Source organism: Macaca fascicularis, chromosome 7 (genome assembly GCF_037993035.2).
Source record: "Macaca fascicularis isolate 582-1 chromosome 7, T2T-MFA8v1.1".
NCBI lineage: Eukaryota > Metazoa > Chordata > Mammalia > Primates > Cercopithecidae > Macaca > Macaca fascicularis.
In genome coordinates this window covers 131,899,923-131,919,659 of record NC_088381.1, presented here as the reverse complement: position 1 = coordinate 131,919,659, position 19,737 = coordinate 131,899,923, and the positions used below count along the sequence as shown (strand labels likewise).

The 19,737-nt window shown below is 39.0% G+C and overlaps 1 protein-coding gene across 12 annotated transcripts in view; it reads right to left on the bottom strand.

Moving 5' to 3' along the window:
- Positions 1-19,737, bottom strand: part of SYNE2 (spectrin repeat containing nuclear envelope protein 2) — a 376,210-nt gene that overhangs the window by 142,508 nt on the left and 213,965 nt on the right. For all 12 annotated transcript variants that reach the window (XM_065548888.1, XM_065548887.1, XM_005561459.4 and 9 more), the window contains exons 51-57: positions 19,446-19,664; positions 14,204-14,469; positions 11,894-12,062; positions 9,929-10,084; positions 7,411-7,551; positions 5,411-5,593; positions 4,469-4,606 (exon numbers count right to left, since the gene is read on the bottom strand). In XM_065548888.1, the coding sequence (XP_065404960.1) occupies positions 4,469-4,606; positions 5,411-5,593; positions 7,411-7,551; positions 9,929-10,084; positions 11,894-12,062; positions 14,204-14,469; positions 19,446-19,664 (1,272 nt within the window). The remainder of the gene's footprint in view (positions 1-4,468; positions 4,607-5,410; positions 5,594-7,410; positions 7,552-9,928; positions 10,085-11,893; positions 12,063-14,203; positions 14,470-19,445; positions 19,665-19,737) is intronic.

The following is a 19,737-nucleotide window of genomic DNA, read 5'->3' as shown; positions in this document are numbered from 1 at the left end:
TGATTCTGATCAATAAATGATGCAGAAACAATTGGATATCTCCATGGAAAAAAAGAACTTTGATCCTTCAATCACACCTTGTGCAACAATAAACATGAGATAAATCATAGATCTAACAGTAAGAGTTAAAACTATCAAGTTACAGGAAGAAAACACAGGAGGAAATCTTTGCAACCCTGGGTTAGGTAAGGATTTCTTAGAATGCAGCACAAAAGAATAATCCACGAAAGAAAATATTGATACATTGGACCTCGTCAAATTAATAACATTTGCTCTTTGAAAGACAGCGTTAAAAGAATGAAAAGACAAGCCACAGACTGGAAGAAAATATTTGTAAATGACATATATGTCAAAAGAATGGTTCAGAATATTTTACAAAAAACTTACAACTCAACAAGAAGACAAAACAATGCAATTTTTTTAATGGGCAAAAAAAAAAAAAAAAAAATTGAACAGATACTTTACAAAGGAAGTGTACAAATGACCAATAAAGACATAAATAAATGCTCAAAATTGTTAGTCATTACAGAAATGCCATTTAAACCACAATGAATTACCACTGCAAGTCACTAAAATGGCTAAAATTTAAAAGGCAGACAATATTAAGTACTGTTGAAAATATGAAGCAATTAGAACTCATGTTGCTGGTGGGAATGAAAAATGATATAGCCATTTTGGAAAACAATTTCTCAGTTTATTATTTATTTAAACACATCGTAAAAGTCAGATATCCTACTTTTAGGTATTTATTCTTTGAAATAAAATGAAAACATTTGTCTACACAAAGATTTATATATAAATGTTCACAGCAGTTTTGCTCATAATAGCCTATGGTAGCAGCCTCTAAGGTAGCCCTGAATGACCCCTACCTCCTGGTATTCATACCCTTATATCAGCTTCCTTGAATGCAGGCCAGACTTACTAATTTAATTCTAATAAAATATGGCAGAAGTGATGAGATGTCACTTCCAAGGTTAGATTACAAAGACTGAGGCCCAGCCTGGGCAACAAAGTGAGACCTTATCTACAAAAATTTAAAAATTAGCCGGGCATGGTTGTGTGCGCCTGTAGTCCCAGCCACCTGGGAGGCTAAGGTGGGAGGAACATTTGAACTCAGAAGGTGGAGGTTGCAGTGAGCCGACATTGTGCCACTGCACTCCAGCCTGGGTGACAGAGCAAGACCCTGTCTCTAAAATTAAAAAAAAAAAAAAAAGGTGGCTTCTGTCTTGAGAGCTCTCTCTCACTCTCTTGGAAATTGTTTATGCCGAGGGAAGCCAGCTGCCATGGTGTGAGGCAGACTCCTGGAGGAGCTCACGTGTCTGTGAGTAGAAGCAGATCTTCTGAGGCCTGTCAACAGCCATGGGAATGAGCCTGGAAGCGGATCCCACCTCCTCCCTCATGCAAATTGAGCCTTCAGATGAGTCTGCAGCCTTTGCCAACACCTTGACGGCATTCTCATGAGAGAACCTGAGCCAGAGATACTTAGCTAAGCCATGCCGGTGGACTCCTGACTCACAGAAACTGTGATAGTAACAGTTTGCGGTTTCAAGCTGCTAACTTTTGGAGTAATTTGTTAGAAAACAATAGCGAATACATAGCTCAAAACTGGAAACAACCCAAATATCTATTAACTGGTAGATAAACAAACTACTTAATTCCAAATTTATTTCCAAAACTGGAACACTACTTGGCAATCAAAGAATTAACTATGCATTAAGTGTAACAACCTGGATGAATCTCAAAAGCATTATGTGAATTGAAACAAGTGAGACACGAAAGACTACACACTGTTTGATTCCCTCTACATGATATTCTAGAAAAGGCAAAACTATAGTAATAAGAAACTGTGAGTGGTTACCTAGGGTTGAAGATGGGTGAAAAGGAATTGACTGCAAAGAGGCAGGAGGAAACGTCTTGGGAGATGGAGATGTTCCTTATATTGATGGCGGTGGTGGTTATACAACTGCACTTTTATCAAAACTCACCTAACTGCATACTTAAAATAGGTGTATTGATATTTTTACTAATATGTAAATTATACCTCAATAAAGTTGATTTAAAAAACAGGCCAGGTGCGGTGGCTCACGCCTGTAATCCCAGCACTTTGGGAGGTCGAGGCGGGCAGATCAGCTGAGGTCAGGAGTTCAAGACCAGCCTGGCCAACATAGTGAAATCCCATCTCTACTAAAAATACAAAATAAGGTGAGCGTGGTGGCATGCACCTGTAATCTCAGCTACTGGGGAAGCTGAGGCAGGAGAATTACTGGAACCTGGGGGGCGGAGGTTGTGGAGAGCCGAGATCGCACCATTGCACTCCAGCCTGTGCAAAAAGAGTGAAACTCCATCTCAAAAAAGAAAAAAATAATAATTTTCTATTTTTATAATGACAATTTATGAATTTATGTTTCAGTGATTCTTACAACAGTAGTATTTATGGAATTATCTTTAGGTTACAAAGACTTGTTTTAACAAACACAATCCAGGTAGAAGGGTATAGTACAATTAAAACAAACATTTAAAGCCTAGTTGAGAGTTCTGACACCTCTTTAAAAGTGAATTTAAAAATACCTGAATATGCTAGAAAATGGAAAAGGGCACCCTAAAAGTAGAATTATTGGACAAACGAGGATTTCACATAGTTTTATTTGGGACTTACTTCCCAGGGGGAGATTAGGACACATCAGGGCACACAGAAATAAACTCGCACCTTCCCTTGTCCCTACTTCCTTTACTCAGTTCTAGCTCAGAAAGAAAGTCTAGCAATTTAAAATGTCCTGAAGTTTGAGAGATGCTTTCACATTTTTACATTGGTATCAGTAGAAGGTAGCAAAATCCCAGCTGCTTTTGCCTGAGCTCACTTTTGTACAGTTTGTTTTTTTAACTCATAATAAGCATTTGAAGGGAAAAAAAAAAGCATCATTCCTCTCTTTTGTCTTGGTACAGTCCTCAAAAATAGTGACTCAGGGAGGTGATAAAAAGTTTAAAAATGACAAAATTTGGGGATGTGGAAAGTTAATCCAAGTGGGGAAAGGCAAAAAAATCATGAGCAAGGGGAAGAAAAGGAAAAAAAATGGGTAGAAATGCAGCATCTTTACAATTGTTACCATAAAAAAAAAAACGCCAACAATTCTCAAACTTCAGGGAGGTCTGAGGTCAGCAGCTCACTTAGGAACACACTGTGCCATTCTAAAGATAGAAAAAGGAGCTGAATCACCTTTGAGGTCTGATTCTGTAAACACTGTTACCAAATAAGCTTTTCTCTAAGGGATTCCTTCTCATGGCAGAATAAAAGAAGGAAAACACACCTGTGCAATGCAACTTCCCTAATACTCAGCATCCAGAAGATGTTTTGCAGCCGAGGCCTCAAGTAGGAAAACACTTTCATTTGTTTTGTCTTTGTAAGCCAGCATAGACACATGGGGCACATGTGGAGTACCAGCAAGGACAGGAAATTTGGAATCATGGTGTGTTAGAAGCGGAAGGAACCATGGATTCATGTTCTATTGCTGTGTAACTAATTACCACAAACTTAATGGCTTAAAACACAAAAAAGTTATCTTGTAGTGTTCAGGGGTAAGGAGTCCAGGTATAGCTGAGGTGAGTCCTCTGTACGGGGAGCCACAAGGATGCAGTCCGGTGCCATCTGGAGCTCGGGGTTCTCTTTCAAGATCATTCAGGTTGTTGGCAAAATCCAGCTGTAGGACTGGGCTCCCTGTTTCCTAGCTGGCTCTCACTGACTCTCAGCTTCTAGAAAGAGCCTTTGGGCCCTAGCTCCATGGCCCTCTGACAATATAGCCACTTTCTCAAGGAGAATCTCACTACACTCTGCTACAGGCTGAGTAACCCTTATCTGAAATGCTTGAGACCAGAAGCGTTTCGGATTTTGGAGTTCTTCAAATTTTGGAATATAAGTATTATACTTACCGGTGGAGCATTCCAAATAAAAAATTCCCATATAAGAGAGTCTTATAATCATGTTAATCAAGTATTTATGGGAGTGACTACCCCATTACCTTAGTCATATAACGTAACCTAGTCAATGAAGTGACTTTCCCATCGTATTCATATTCCTTCCCACATTCAAGTATTATTCTTTCAACTATTCTTTCAGGTCATATATACCAGAGGATGGGAATATTGGGGGGCATCTTAGAATTCTAACAACCAAAACCATTAGCACTATCCTGTGCACATTCTTATTTCATGGGGAGAAACTGAGGTCCATAGAAGATAAACGAAATTATCAAAAAAAGTCATAAAGTAGTTATCAGGACAGTAAGAGCTGAATCCTGCTCTCCAAAATCTGTGTCTAGTGCTTGCCACTCTCTCAAGCTTCCTTCTGCCACTGACACGGTTAGTGGTAAGATTGTATTTCAGGAAAGGAGGAAAAAAGCACCAGGACGATCAGGTAAGCCATGAATCCTTATGTAGATGCTATGAGCAGCAGAAAACCTGGAAGAACACTTACCTGCAGAGTGCTAGCATGGTGACTCAGTGTCCTTGAAGAGTCATAGTCAGCAGGATTGGCCAGCAAATGACTGGTATTTTCTATCCAAGCCTCAGTGCTCTTCAGAAGGTCATTATATTCCTCCATCTTAACTGTGGCCTGAGAAAGAGATGCAGGACCAAACTTGGTCACATGCCTTTTACTGGAGCCAAATGACTCCTCGATGAAGAGTCAGTTGCTGCTAGTCAGGGGTGTGTCAGGCCTTGCAGATGTCTGCTCCTCATGGCTGGGGCCACTTGTTCACCTGCTCTAGGTTATGATACTTCTGACTTTTAAGATTAACTCTGACCATAGGTGGAAAGGATTTAAGCGGTTCTACTCCAACATCATGGGCCTCAGCAAAGTTCTGGGTTAGCTTTGCAACTATTCTGGTTCCCATTTTAGGCTTCATTTTAAAAACTGGGCTGTACTTTGTCCTCCTGTTCAAGACCTTGCCCTACAGTTCTTCTAAGACTAGGATGCTGCCTCACTCTTGTTAAATCACAAACACAACTCAGCCAACCACAGCTCCTGTTTGGAAGGAGGGTAGAGAGGGTATCCTGTACCTGAATGACAGTCTTTCTCATTGTTGTCTCCCTCACTAGACTCCGGAGATCACCTGTCCTAAATTCCCATTACTGGTCTTTATCCACCTGTAGGGGAGCCTGGACTTCCCAACAGTTTGCCTGGCTCTTGCTGTGGTCAACTTTCGGATTCTTGGTTCTATCTGCCCAATCAGACTTTCTGCCTGCACTAGCATTGAAATCTGTCTCCTCAGTGCCCACGCGAGCCTACCATGGCCCCAGCTTCAAGTCCAAAACTGATAATTCAAGAGAAATTGGCTGTTTCTGAATATATTGTTTTGCTTTAACACTATCTCAATACCACTACATGATATGAAGCTATTATGAGTCACAGCCATACCTTATTCAACTGTGAGGTTTTAGACTCTGCTCTCTGTGATACTTGCTGATACTGCTGGAAAGGAATCATCAAGTTATCCATCCATTCTTGAGCCTGTCCTGGGTCCTGTTCAACGATGTCCTGAACTTCAGAATCCAGCTCATTTAGTTTGGAATGCCATAGATCTAACTCATCCCACATTTTCTGGAGAAGGAAATCGTAAGTCAACTTGAATGAAGAGGTCATAGTTTACGGAGGCAATGCCTGGTTTTCACACAGTATTTACATTTATAAATGCTACTAAAACACCACAGAAACAACATCACAAGAATAGCTGTTAATTTATATCCAGCAATTTGTTATCTAAACTGAAAAACACTTTTCCTGAGCTCTCCCAACTGTAACAGTATTCATTTCACTACAAATTAGCTGTAGGGGAACAGAAAGACCTGGACATTTCTAGAGATGACCGACAAGGTCAATACAGCCCTCATCTCTCAAGAGTGACGAGCAAAACATTCTGTTTAAAAAGGGCTTGGGGAAATACTTGAACCTATTTACACCAGTTCATACACACGCACGTGCATGCACGCACACACACACTCAATCTAGAAAATAATGTTAAGTGAAAAAATAAAACAAAGAAAAATATCTGGGCTGGGTGCAGTGGCTCATGCAATTTTGGAGGCCAAGATGTGTGGACTGCTTGAGCCCAGGAGTTCGAGACCAGCCTGAACAAAACAGGGAGGCCCTGTCTCTACAAAAAACATGAAAAATTAGCCAGGTGTGGTGGCGCACACCTGCCGTCTCAGCTGCTTGGGAGACTGAGGTGGGAGGATTGATTGAGCCAGGGAGGTCAAGGCTGAAGTGAGTTTTGATCACACCACTGCTCTCCAGCTTGGGTGAGAGGGTGAGACCCTATCTCAAAAATTTAAAAAAAGAAAACTATCTGCCAACTTGGGATGAATGCAGAGGCAGAGAGCTCTAGAAACATGATTAGGAGCAACTGCTTTTGACTCAAGAAACCAATAGGTTGGATTCAAATCTGAACTTCACTGGGCAGAGGAAAATTTCAAAGCTAAAATATTCAATTCTTAATGTTTGCTTAAGAACATTTTTTTCCCCTATCTTGAGGACTATATCTAACTTGTTAAATTAGGTTCCTCTGCTTAAGATTTGTCCAATAGTGAGCCATATTCTGACCTATTTTAAAAGCCCCAAATTATTAAAATATTTCCTTAAGATATAGATTAAAATAAGAATCCTTTCCCTATACTGTAGTTTGCTTGCAAATTAAGAAGTAGAATAGTGTTTATGTACAGTTTTACCTAAGATTTTATTTTATAAGACATTTTACAAGGGAAATACATTTGGAATTTTTATTTTTATTTAACCTTGGCAGTCTAAAAAAGAGCTTTAATATTTTTCATATTCTATTGAATGATTTTTAATATCAGTATCCCCAAGATAAGATCCTTACTTTCCTTTACTTGTGAAAATCACAGGCTCTCAGAAGTTTGGGTATATGCCCACCATGGAAAAACAGAATTTTTTTTTGAGAGAGTCTCACTCTGTCACCCACACTGGAATTCAGTGACGTGATCTCGGCTCACTGCAACCTCCGTCTCCTGGGTTCAAGGGATTTTCATGCCTCAGTCTCCCGAGTAGCTAGAATTGCAGTCTTGTGCCACCACGCCCAGCTAAGTTCTATATTTTTAGTAGAGACAGGGTTTTGCCATGTTGGCCAAGCTGGTCTCAAACTCCTAGGCTCAAGTGATCATCCCACCTTGGCCTCCCAAAGTGCTGGGATTACAGGCGTGAACCACCGCACCTGGCCAACAGAATAATTTTTAAATGCAACTTTTCCCTATCAAGCCTCTCTAGGTGATGCCTCTGTGGATTTGGTTTATGATTTCTGTGCTTCAGATTAATTCAAAGAACTCACCTTGTGATAACTGATGAACAGGGCAGGAGTGGGTCAGAAATACCAAATGCTGAAGGGAGTTAAAGGAGGATTTTACCTTTTGAATTTCTTGCGCTCTCTCAATATTTTTGCTTTTCTGCTGCAACATCTTTTCAACATTATGAAGCCCATTGTTAATTTCTTCTATTTTTCTCCTCATTGCATATGACGGTGAGCTTTTTAAGATTTCATTGCTAATCTGTGAAAGACAGAAAGATGCATTTGGCTTAGAGAGGTTGTCTGCACTTTATTCATAGGTTCGAACAACAAAAGTGGTAGTCACTCTGTTACAACTTGTAAAAATCTTTTAAGGGCTGGAAGAAATTCTGAAAATGCATTAATGAGAAGGTGGATAGGAAGACTAATAAATGGCAGGTGTGTTTACTTGACCTTTTAAATATCATCTGAAATAAAACAAAAATTAGTTTAATGTAATCTAACATATATTAAAGATATATGCTGTGTTGGGCAAAACTACTGAGTGGATTGTGTGAAACATCCCCATATGGATCAAATGATATAAAAGAATTCCTGGGGGATAAACGATTTTTATATGATCTTTCCATTTTATGAGAAAATCCTCTGCACAGATCTGTTTTCAATACAACCAAATTTACTCTCAAGCTGACTTTTAAAAAAAATATAATTCCAATCACAGTACTCATTTGAGTGAAACAACCTTCTAAAAGTAGCTATTTCTTGAGGATGCACAGAGTTTAATTATTCTCTGTGTAACCATTTGTAGATGTTTTCCCAGCCATCAGAAACTTAGCTACTGAACAGTGTAATTTTTTTTATCTAAACGATTCTCTTAAAAAGAAACAAACAAACAAACAAAAAAACCTTGAGCTAGGAAAGATAATAAATGAATGTTGAGTATATCACTTTCCAAATACCTGACTGGTGTGTGTTCTTGTTTTGCTATTTGATAAGGCTTTCTCCAAGCAGCTACTAAATAACCAAGTAATACTTTATGCTTTTGTATAATCCTTTGTTTTGTAAATTAAAAAAAACAAAACAAAACTGTATCTGTGTAACCATTGAGACTAAAAGCATCCTATGCAGATAGTATACAGATGCAGAAACTGGAACACAGACTAAATGATTTGCTGCAGTCATATGTCAAGGAAGTAGATGAACTTGTCCCAAGAAACCCCCAAGTCCCCAGATTGAGTCCCAGGCTCTATTCACAATATCAGGCTGTTGATACTTTTATATCATGTCTTTATTCCCCAGACCATACTGCAGTCAATATTATTAGGAAAAAATCTCACTTTGGTTCCATGTTAGTTTTTTATGGCTGGCTGTGTCACAAATTACCACAAGACAAAGTTTTCTGATATTTTGTGCACTTATTCTCCTGGCAGAAATGTATACCATTTAGATACATTAGGACAGATCATGATTTAGGAAATGAATATAGCCATTTGAATTATACACAATGTTACTGCGTCTGTCCCAGGATCCTTGAATTTCCTTTAGCCACATCACATAATAAAAATTAGTTGCTATTTGTGACAAATACACAGGGTCATAGCGGAAATTTTCTACCTTGAATTTGAACGACGGATTTTGATTATTAATTTACTCTGCTACAGATTTTCATAAGTATTCATGAGAATAACATTTAGTTTCTCTCAAAACATTTAGTATTTTCCTAAAATAAAATCAATAGTACCAGATCCTTGAGAAAGTACAAAATAGGTTTTCTTGTGTGTTAAATAAAAAAGATTTGTCATAAATATACATTAAGTTTACATGTTTTTTACCTTGTGAGATTTTCCTGAGAAATCTGTCATAGAATTAATGACATATTTTAGCAACTAAGTTTGAAATCTGAGTTTTTTGTGTTTATCTAAGATCTATTTTATTTATCAAGTTGTAAGTATTCTAGGCAGAAAAAATAAATAAATTAATTAATTAAAAAAAAAAAAAAACTTCTGTGGATACCAGACCAAACAGAATTTTCTTCTGTTTGATATGGGCTGTCTTTTTACAATCTAATCAAAATATCTTGCTAGGCTCCTATGTTTCTAGTATTATAAAATATTTTCCACCTTTTCTTCAAATCTGGACTTTCAGGTATAAAGATTCGCTCAGGTACTTTTCATGAGAATTCTGTTAACATCATCATTAGACAGACACTACATACTAAGTGCTATTCCTAGTGAGTTGTGAAATTTGTATTCTTATTGCCCTCAGCTGTAATGTCAAAATGTTTCAAAGGATGTGTTTTAAAGCAAAGTATTAACGTCCAAAATGTTCAAGTGGTTGTACAGTGGTTGTACAAAAGCAAACAAAACCAGTAAAAGATATATAACTGTATTATAAAATGCAAGAGAAGCAGCAGCATTTCGACAATTAAATATACATAAATTATCTAATTCTGTTATCTTATGTCACATATTTAAAGCATCTTTATCTTAGCATTCAATATTAGACAAAATGGTCACTTAACTCTTAAAAGCAGTCATAGCTGAAATCCCAGCAAATGGAATTTGACATTAAATGATATTTTCCTTTTGATAGACATTCAGCTCCATAAACAATAACAGTAGTATAGACATTATTATTACCTTCTCATCTATGTCTTCTAAAGCTTTTCTGCATTCTTCCACCTGGGATTCAATCTCTGCAGGGACTATGGTGTACATTTCAGAATACTTGATTCGTAGTTTTTCCATAATATTCTCAAAAGTTAGCTTCCCTTCCTTAAGGATGCTTTGAAGCTCCTAAAAACATTAAGAGAGTTGCAATACTCACAAGACTGGGGGAAAAGTTTAACTCTAGGAAGTAAAAGCAGCCTTCCAGCACATCCTTATGATTTAAAGGAGAGCAGTTTGCATGACAAAACCCCACTAGTGATACAAGCTGATTAAGCCCGAGAGATACTCAGTTTAGTCAGATGATGCTTTCTAATTTGTAAGAATTAAACTTGATATCTCTTCATAGTGTCACACCATTATCTAGAAAAGACATTACAACACCCCCTGCTTCTAAAGTACCTTTAGGATTTCATTGTATCTGCGTTGCAGACCTGATCTAAAAAGCTGCAAGCAGCAAAAAAAAAAAAAAGTTTCAAAGAAGTTTTTTGTTGTTGTTATTAATGTGTTGCTATTTCTACTTCTTCCTCCATTATCATCACAATGATTCAAGGCCACTAAAAGCCCCATGCTTGGAGCAGAAGTGTCTACTTTCATGTAATTAGACAGCCCGGCAGAGCTCAACTTCTTTCAAAAGGGAGGGTTCCAGTTCCATACAAAGAATGTAGGTTTTTTAGGAGATAAAAGAAACCTGAACAAATAGTCTATTGGTTGTGGCCTAGAAACCAAATCTGATCTACCTTCTCCTGCAGTAATTATAAAGGAGAAACTCATTTGTTTGGGAAAGTTTCCCAAAGATCAAGTGGAAAAATACTTCTTGACTTGACTATGGCTTTTTTGTTGTTTGTTTTGTTTTTACAGTAGCTGTTCAGTAGCATTATTTGTGTTCATGGATTGAGTCACTGCAGTGAAGAATGATTACAATTTTAAATGGCTCTGTGATGTGTCATTGTTTTCCTTTTCTTAATCCTCAGCAGAGGACAAATCTAGAGAGAGAAAGTTAGAGAACAATGCCATTGAAAGATGCGGTTTAAGAAGTAAGTGTCATCCCGTTTTATCTACACCTAGTCCAGGAGTACAGGCTTTCATTCAGAGGTACACTTGGAAGGCTTGCCCATGAAGACTGCTTCTTTACTTTCCAATATAATAACCGAAAGTTCTCTTTAGACAGCATGTGACTTTTTTTTCTTTTTTTTTTGAGATGGAGCCAGGCTGGAGTGCAGTGGCATGATCTCAGCTCACTGCAACCACTGCCTCCTGGGTCCAAGTGATTCTCCTGCCTCAGCATCCCAGTAGCTGGGATTACAGGCACACGCTACCACGCCTGGCTAATTTTTGTATTTTTAGTAGAGATGGGGTTTCCCCATGTTGGCCAGGTTGGTCTTGACCTCCTGACCCCAAGTGATCTGCCTGCCTGGGCCTCCCAAAGTGCTGGGATTACAGGTGTGAGCCACTGTGTCTGGCCAACACGTGACTTTTGAATAAACTTCCAAACATCCTTTTGGGCTGTCACCATTGGACTGGAATGAAAAAGGAGATTATTCTGAAGAAATGAGATTCCAGATGACCTGTAGGGTGTACCTAGGCCCTATCAGAGACAAGGCACTAAGTCCTACTAAAGGAGTAACCCAACATGCTACTCAAGAGTGGTCTGAGGCCCTTATTCACCAAACACACTGGAAATATAGTTGAAAGAAGGCTGCTTGGTCCAGACTGGCTTACCTTCCAGCCTTGTTTCAACTCTGTTCTCCGCTCTCCAGCCACACTGATCTTCTCCCTTGGTTCTGCCCACACCATGCCACAGGGGCTTTGCCTGTGCCTCTATCTCCCCAGACCACTCCCCCAAACCCAGCCACTGAGTTATATCTACCCCAAGGACTTTGGATACAAGACTGTGAGCCTGTATCTGCCACATTCACTAATTCGCTCCTCACTTACCTCAAATTGTTCTGACTTTTCTGGGTGATCCTGGAATGCCATATTTTGGAAAGAAGTTGTGGTCTGTTGAAATAAATTCTTCAAAGCAATTATCTCTTTTGTGAAGGAATGTCTTTCTTGGATTTCAGTCTGCACTAATTCTTTATTTTTTTGAACTTTCTGAAGAAGCCTAAAAGAGAACATCAAAATATAATTGTTTCTTTATCCTGCTCTTCTGTGAAACAGTTTTATTGCAACAATTAATGAAATGCCTGAATAGCTCCTAAAGGACAGTTATTTCCTCTAAGAAAAAAGTAACAATTTTTGATAATGGATATACCACATATACAAACAGGTACAAAATCTTATCACTTAATCAAAAACCTCTCCAAACCTTTCGCCCCAAATATTCTCTTTTTCACATATTCCATTGTAACTGACATCTCTGTCCTCTCTTTTTCTCCATGTAACCCTTGAGCTCAAATGAAAATGACTTAGAGGTGTGAATGGAATCATGGGTGGGCTTCTGGGGATAGACAACCCCACTGGTCTTCTTCTCTTAAGCTGATTCATTTTGCTGTGGATGTAGCAAATATCAGAAGAGGCATTGAAGTGGGTAAAATCTTTCCTGAGGGTTATTTGGTAAGTATCTATGATATTGTGATATAATAAATATATACTCGATCTCTGCTCTGGTTCCTGAGACAGAGCTCTTAATACCTTTGTAGATAGGAGTGCTAGCTAGGAGTCTTTTGTCCTAATATTTGATTTTTGACCAGTTTCTGACACAGAGCTCCTAAGTCCTTTGTAATTTCCTGAGTGATAGGAGCATCTTTAGTTCTAAGGAGGCAACTCTAGGTGGGATCCTGAGTAGCCTCAGGATGAGGGCTGGTTGCCAGGGGAACCAACTATGTGATTAAAAGGTTGGAACTTTCAGTACCACCCCTACCTCCAACACACACCCCCAGCCTCTGCGGGAGGGGACAGAAGCTCAAAGTTGAGTTGATTGCCAATGGCCAATTATATAATCAATCATAATGAATTCATAATGAGACTACATAATCAAATCTCCATAAGAAACCCCAAAAGACAGGGCTCACAGAGCTTCTGGATTGCTGAAAGCCTGGGGGTTCCACCACCTAGAGAAAACAGGGAAGCCCCAGGCCCCTTCCTATACCGTGCCTCAGGCACCTCTTCCATCTGGCTGTTCATCTGTATCCTTCATTATACTCTTTATTAATAAACTGGTAAACATGACTAAAGTGTTTTCTTGAGTTCTATGAGCCACTCCAGCAAATTAATTGAACTCAAGAAAGGTATCAAAGGATCCCTTGATTTATAGCCTATCAGCCAGAAGTGTACCGGCAGGGCACAGCGGGTCACGCCTGTAATCCCAACACTTTGGGAGGCTGAGAAGAGTGCATCACCTGAGGTCAGGCGTTCGAGATCGCCCTGGCCAACATGGGCAAAGTGCTGGGATTACAGGCGTGAGCCACCATGCCCGGCCACAGCTAGTTACATTTGAAAAGAACATTTAATGGCATAGGAAGGCAAACATGATTTGCTGGTAAATTATTCAGCAGAATATAAAACAGTACAAGTATTTTGATCTCAATTTATTTAAAAACAAAATCATAGTAAAAAAGGAGAAAAAAATGATTAGCAGTGGTTATTGCTGAGTGGTGACATTAAGGTAGATTTTTATATTAATTTTTGTAATTTTCAGTTTCTGAATTTCTTTTTTTTTTTTTTTTTTTTGAGGCAGAGTCTCGCTTTGTCACCCAGGCTGGAGTACAGTGGCGCACTCTCAGCTCACTGCAAGCTCTGCCTCCCGGGTTCACGCCATTCTCCTGCCTCAGCCTCCAGAGTAGCTGGGACTTATAGGCACCTGTCACCACGCCCGGCTAACTTTTTGTATTTTTAGTAGAGACAGGGTTTCACCATGTTAGCTAGGATGGTCTTGATCTCCTGACCTCATGATCTGCCCACCTTGGCCTCCCAAAGTGCTGGGATTACAGGAGTGAGTCACTGAGCCCGGCCTGAATTTCCTATAATAAATATATATTACTAAACTAGAAAAAGGGCAAAAAAAAAAAAAAATCACAAATGACAAAAAAGGAAACTGGAAGGATATTCACCCTCGTTAATACCAGGATGGAAAATGTGTGCTTAATACAGTTATTAATCTGTTCTATCCCTTTTTATACCTATCAGTGTTGTCTCACCTCAATTCTATTGTATCATTTGCCATTATTCTATACTTTTAGATTTTCTAAATGTTGAGCCATAATTGTCAAGCACATGTCCTTAACAGTTTTTCATAAATCTTACTTGTTGCATCGTTGTTGCATAGAAGTAATTTCTTGAAATGCTGGAACACTTTCCACAGCCCCTGAGCTTTCAGGAACATTCTGGATACTTCTGATGCGCTGAAGAAGTAGAGTCAGTAACAGCTGCTGCTTCTCCACATTCTCTCCATATTGGCATAAACAGTCTAGCAGCTCACAGAGTTCCTCTGTGGTGTATGCCTCTTTTGTTTTGGAAATTTCAGGGAGTTCTTCCTGAAGATTATCTAAAATAATTGCTTCTCGTTCAATCTAATTCAATAAACAAAAAGAACTAAAATAAGTAAAATATACAATTACCATTTCAGGACCTGAAGTAGCCATAATTTTTGTATGCTCTCTCTTCAAACGGTTGCTAGTGCCATATCCTACCATGTTTTCCTATAGCTGGGAATATTAATCCTCTGCTATCAGAATCCCTTAATTCCCAGCTATTGCTCATGTTGATGTGTGACTGAAATAGAGTACTGCTGTTGTGGTATGAAGGAAATGCTGTTGAATATCCTCATAAAAAATTTATTTCTCCTTCAGATTTCAGTTGGATAAAGCAACATTTCTCCTGAGATAAGCACATGAGCTCCACCAAACTGCTTTCACTAAGTATAAGAGGTTGGGCAACTATTGGATATGGAAAATTTTTCTGCTGGTCTCTTTTCTTTCACTTCCAATCCCTATATGCTAAAAAAGTAAGTCCAGCAGATTCTCATTACCCTGACACATGACAAAGGTAAAGCAGCCAGAATTACCGAACCAATCAAGTATTTATCAATAATGGTGGACACAGAACTCAGAAATACATAACCTATTACATCACATATCTAGAAACTGTTCGTTCCACCAGCCCTGAACTCAACTAAGATGTAGAAAAAAGTCTCAAAGGCCCCTGAATCAGGTCATTCTTACGTCTCCCCTTGAATCCCCTGGCCCACCCCTTGGCTACAGTACTCATTTATCACATCCTGCCTCAGTGATGGTTAACTCTCCTGCTCCATGTTCAAACACAGTCATGGATCTTGCAATCACGACATTACAGGATGTCACTCCAGTCATCTATGTTTATGATATCATACTAACTGAAATGGTGAGGACCTGAATGGCCAGTCAGACATGCCAGAGGGTGAGAAACAAAGCCTGTGAAAATTCAGGAGCCCCAGTATCAGGGCCTGGGGCATGCCAGGACTTCTCTAAGGTAAAGGTCAAGTTGTTCAATCTTATAACTCTACCACTAAGAAAGAGACACAGCACTGAATGGACCTTTTGAGGTCTGGGAGGCAGTATATGCTATCCTTGGGATTACTGCTCAGATGCATTTATCAGAATGCTGCCAATGTCAAGAGAGACCTGGAGAAAAAGCACCACAGCAGGGTCGGGCTGTGGTATAAGCTGCCCTGCCATTTGGGCTATATGATCCAGTTGGGTACCCAATAACTAGAATACATGGATGCAGATGTAGACTGGCCACTGTCCAAGAGACCCAGGTGTGCAATGGGTGCTTCTCATCACCTCAAACCTAAATTCAGTTGAATTAGAAGTCCTGGTTCTTTGCCAGACAGCTACACTTCCACCAGGGAATGAGATAAGGGTTCCACTGCATCATTTTGTGTCCCCCTGCTGGAAACTAGCATGCAAATAAAGAAATTGCTACATTGATGGGGGAATTGTACATGTAGGGTTTCCAATGTGCATCAGGGTTGAAAAAACTATGTCTGTAATCCAGGACTTAATGGGGCACCTCTTGGTGCTTACGCACCAGAAATGGGCAGATTTAACTTGATAATAACCAGAATTATTATCAAGCTGTAGCAACCATGAACCAGTAAGAGTAAAAAGATGAAAGGCTCAGACCTTTCCTGTTCCATTTCCCCTCATCTCCCACTCCTGTTCCCTGGGATCACTTTCCAAAATAAACTACCATTTGCAAGCCTCAGTCCCAAGCTCTGGTGTCCACTGAGAAGTTGGTAAGTGATTGAGAACGGGGAATACAAGAGGGAGAACAATATATACATATATATTTTTTCTTTGAGACAGAGTCTCTCTCTGTCACCCAGGCTAGAGTGCCATGGTGTGATCTCAGCTCACTGTAACCTCCACCTCCTAGGTTCAAGCAATTCTCTCCCTCAGTCTCCCGAGTAGCTGGGATTACAGGCATCCGCCACCATGCCTGGCTAATTTTTTTGTATTTTTAGTAGAGACAGGGTTTCACCATCTTGGCCAGGCTGGTCTTGAACTCCTGACCTCGTGATCTACCCACCTTGGCCTCCCAAAGTGCTGGGATTACAGGCGTCAGCCACGGTGCCTGGCCACAGTTTTTATCAGGACAATAATTTTACCCCAAAGCCAGGCAATTCTTCAACTTGGGAATGAATAAACAAACTGTATTACACCCACCCAAAGCAATACTAGTCAGGAATAAAGAGAAATGAATTATGAATACAAGCAGCAGCAAGAATGAATTTCAAGTGCATTATGCTTAGGGGAGAAAAGCAAACTCAAAGGGCCACAAACTGTAAGGAGTCCATCAATATGACATTCTGGAAATGGAAATACTATGGGAACAGAAACAGATTAACGTTCCAGGGGTTGGAGGTTACGGAAGGCACTGACCACAAAGAGGAACAGGGGAAACTTCTAGGGTGACAGAATTGTCTTAAACATTGATTTTGTTGGTGATCATGTGATCGTGTGCACTTGTCGGAACAACACTTTTTACGCTAAAAAGTGTGAAGACAGCCCTAGAATCAGTAAAATAGTTGCAAAAAGCCTGTGCATTCACTTTTCCACCTAGAAGAGGCTTTGCAATACCTTGATGATTTTCCTTAGACATGGGATCCTAATAAAATTGGTTATAAAACTTTTAGGTTCATGGTCAATTGTAAAGTTCGGTCTAGAAAGGGAGAAGGACCCATAGTTGCATCATAAGCAAATCCAATGAAGGAGACCGAAAAACCCAGAACCAGCAGAAAAGGGACTCCAAAGAAATGACTGTTGGTGCAAGTGGGAGAAGCCGGCCGCACATCTCCAATCATCTTTGACAATGTGATGTTCTTCTAGCACATTATGATCATCGAAGCAAAAAATGATGATTCTGAATAACCCAAGTGAACAGTTATAGTAAAGAGATTTTGCTTAAGAAAACAGGGAAGTAAAATTTTAGGGGGACACAAGTTCTATCAAAATTTAAATTTAGTTTTTAATTTGTAAACTTATAAACAGGCATTTAAGTTTTTTAAAAGTCTACTGATATAAACTGTTTATTTCATCAAGACTGGATTATGTTACTATAGATGACATGTTTAAAGCAGAAATTCACTTTGTCATATATAAAAGCACCAACCATGCTAACAGAAGCTTACATGTATGAGCTGTTAGATGATGTAATTTTTATTGAATGGATAAAAGCTACATTAAAATCTTATATCAATTTGATGTATGTAAATATCATGTAAGTTAACAGATTAATGGCTAAGCACCAGAGTCTAAGTTTGAATCCTCTACTATCCCTTGTGAATTTGAGCAAGTTACTCAGTCTCACCGTGTCTCATCTTCCTCATCTACAAAGTAAGGATAATAAAAATATCCTCACAGAATTCTTGAATAGTGCTCTGAACTATGCCTGCCAAATAATAATTGCTCAATTTAGTAGTTTTTATTATTGTTATTACAGGGAAGCATTTTTTTTGGCTTGTGCTACTCTGAAAAATATTTTGTTAGCAGATTTTGTCAAATGCTTGTGTGAATAATTAGAAAGTTCTATATGAATGGAGTCTGAATAACACATAATTGCAAATGGGTATATAGCAATAATGTGATAAAATAAAAAGAGCAAAATCTTAGAATTAGCCTAGACCTGAATTTAAGTAAGAGATGTCCCTCAACAAATGTTTACTAAGTGCCCACTAAGTGCAGGGCCCTAGCCAGGTTCCAAGGTTACAGCAGTGAGCAAGACAGCCCCAGCCGCAGCCCACAGGGCCTTACAGCTTAATCAATCTCTACCTGGGGGCCTTGTGCCATTACTTAATCTGTCAGTGCTTCAGTTTCCCCATCTATAAAATGGTGATAATATTTACTTCCCAGGGACAATGCAAAGATTCAGTAAGAACAGGTGTGAACTGCCTTCTCAGCACAGCATAGTAACTCAACAAATGGTACCATTATGGACAGGCAAGCACTGATGCCAGCAGCCCCAACCAAAAGTGTAATTTATAAAGTTTATTTTAACATTCAAGAGACTATCCACTAGTCAGTCCTCACCAGGACCACTGACATAATATTCATTTTTAAGGACAATAGTCATAAGCAAGATAATACGATAGTGCTAAACATTTCATCCTAAGATAACTTTATGTTGTTTTTTGTTTGTTTGTTTGTTTTTGAGACAGGGTCTCGTTCTGTTGCCCAGGCTAGAATGCTAGAATACAGTGGCGTGATCATGGCTCACTACAGTCTTGACCTCTCCTCAAGAGATCCTCCCACCTCAGCCTCCCAAGTAGCTGTGACTACAAGCATGTACCACCAGGCCCAGATTTTTTAAATTTTTTGTAGAGATGGGATTCACTCCATTGCCTGGGCTGTTCTAGAACTCCTGGGCTCAAGCAGTTCTCCTGTCTCAGCCTCCCAAAGTGCTGGGATTACATATTTGAGCCACTGCACCCAGCTATCTTTAATTTTCTAAATTAATTTTCTTTCTAAATATAGGTGATACCTAAATCCTGAACCAAGGCTAAATTAACATTTGTGATTGATACATATCATGCAGGTTTTGAGACCATTTTCAAAAAGAACATCATAACCTCACATATTTTTAGGTCCACATTTAACAATTACAGTTAATTTCCATAGCTAAAAATTATAGTTAATTTCAAAATTATTTGGTGATTATGCAAATTACCTAATTCTAACCTTCAGTATAACGTAGAGACAGTTATTTCCGAGAGGGGTGAAGTTATTTTCACGATAAAGACTGTAATGCTCAAACCAGCTAGTGGTCACTTATTAATAAGAATTATCTGCTACCAAAAAAAGGCACTACTATAAAATAATCCGAATAAGTTATTGGAGGTTATCTTAATAAGGCCTGACATCTATAAACATTTATATATCACGTATAAGTGATGTGCGCAAGTAGTATAGCCTGACGACTCGTTTTATAGAAAAACAAGGTGAAAGTAATAAAACAATTTAAGTAACACGTTAGAAACTACATGGTTTGTTGAAAATGAAGCACTCACTTCTTCACTGACAAATTTCCATTCCTGCTTCAGTTCTTCACACCACATCTCCCACTCTTTAGCAGCTTCCAGCAAACTCAGCCATTTCTCCCACAGAGCCGACACAATCTTCAGCAAACATATGCCATCATTTTCTGTGCACCTGAGTCTCAAGAGTCTAAGGATCTGTCGTAGTTTCATTAACTCTTCTTTGGTTGATGTAAGATTTGACACCAAGTCCTTAGGAAAGAAAAGAAAAAAAATAAGAGGGACATACTGTTAGCTTTTTCCTGAAACTTACAAACTCTTTCAA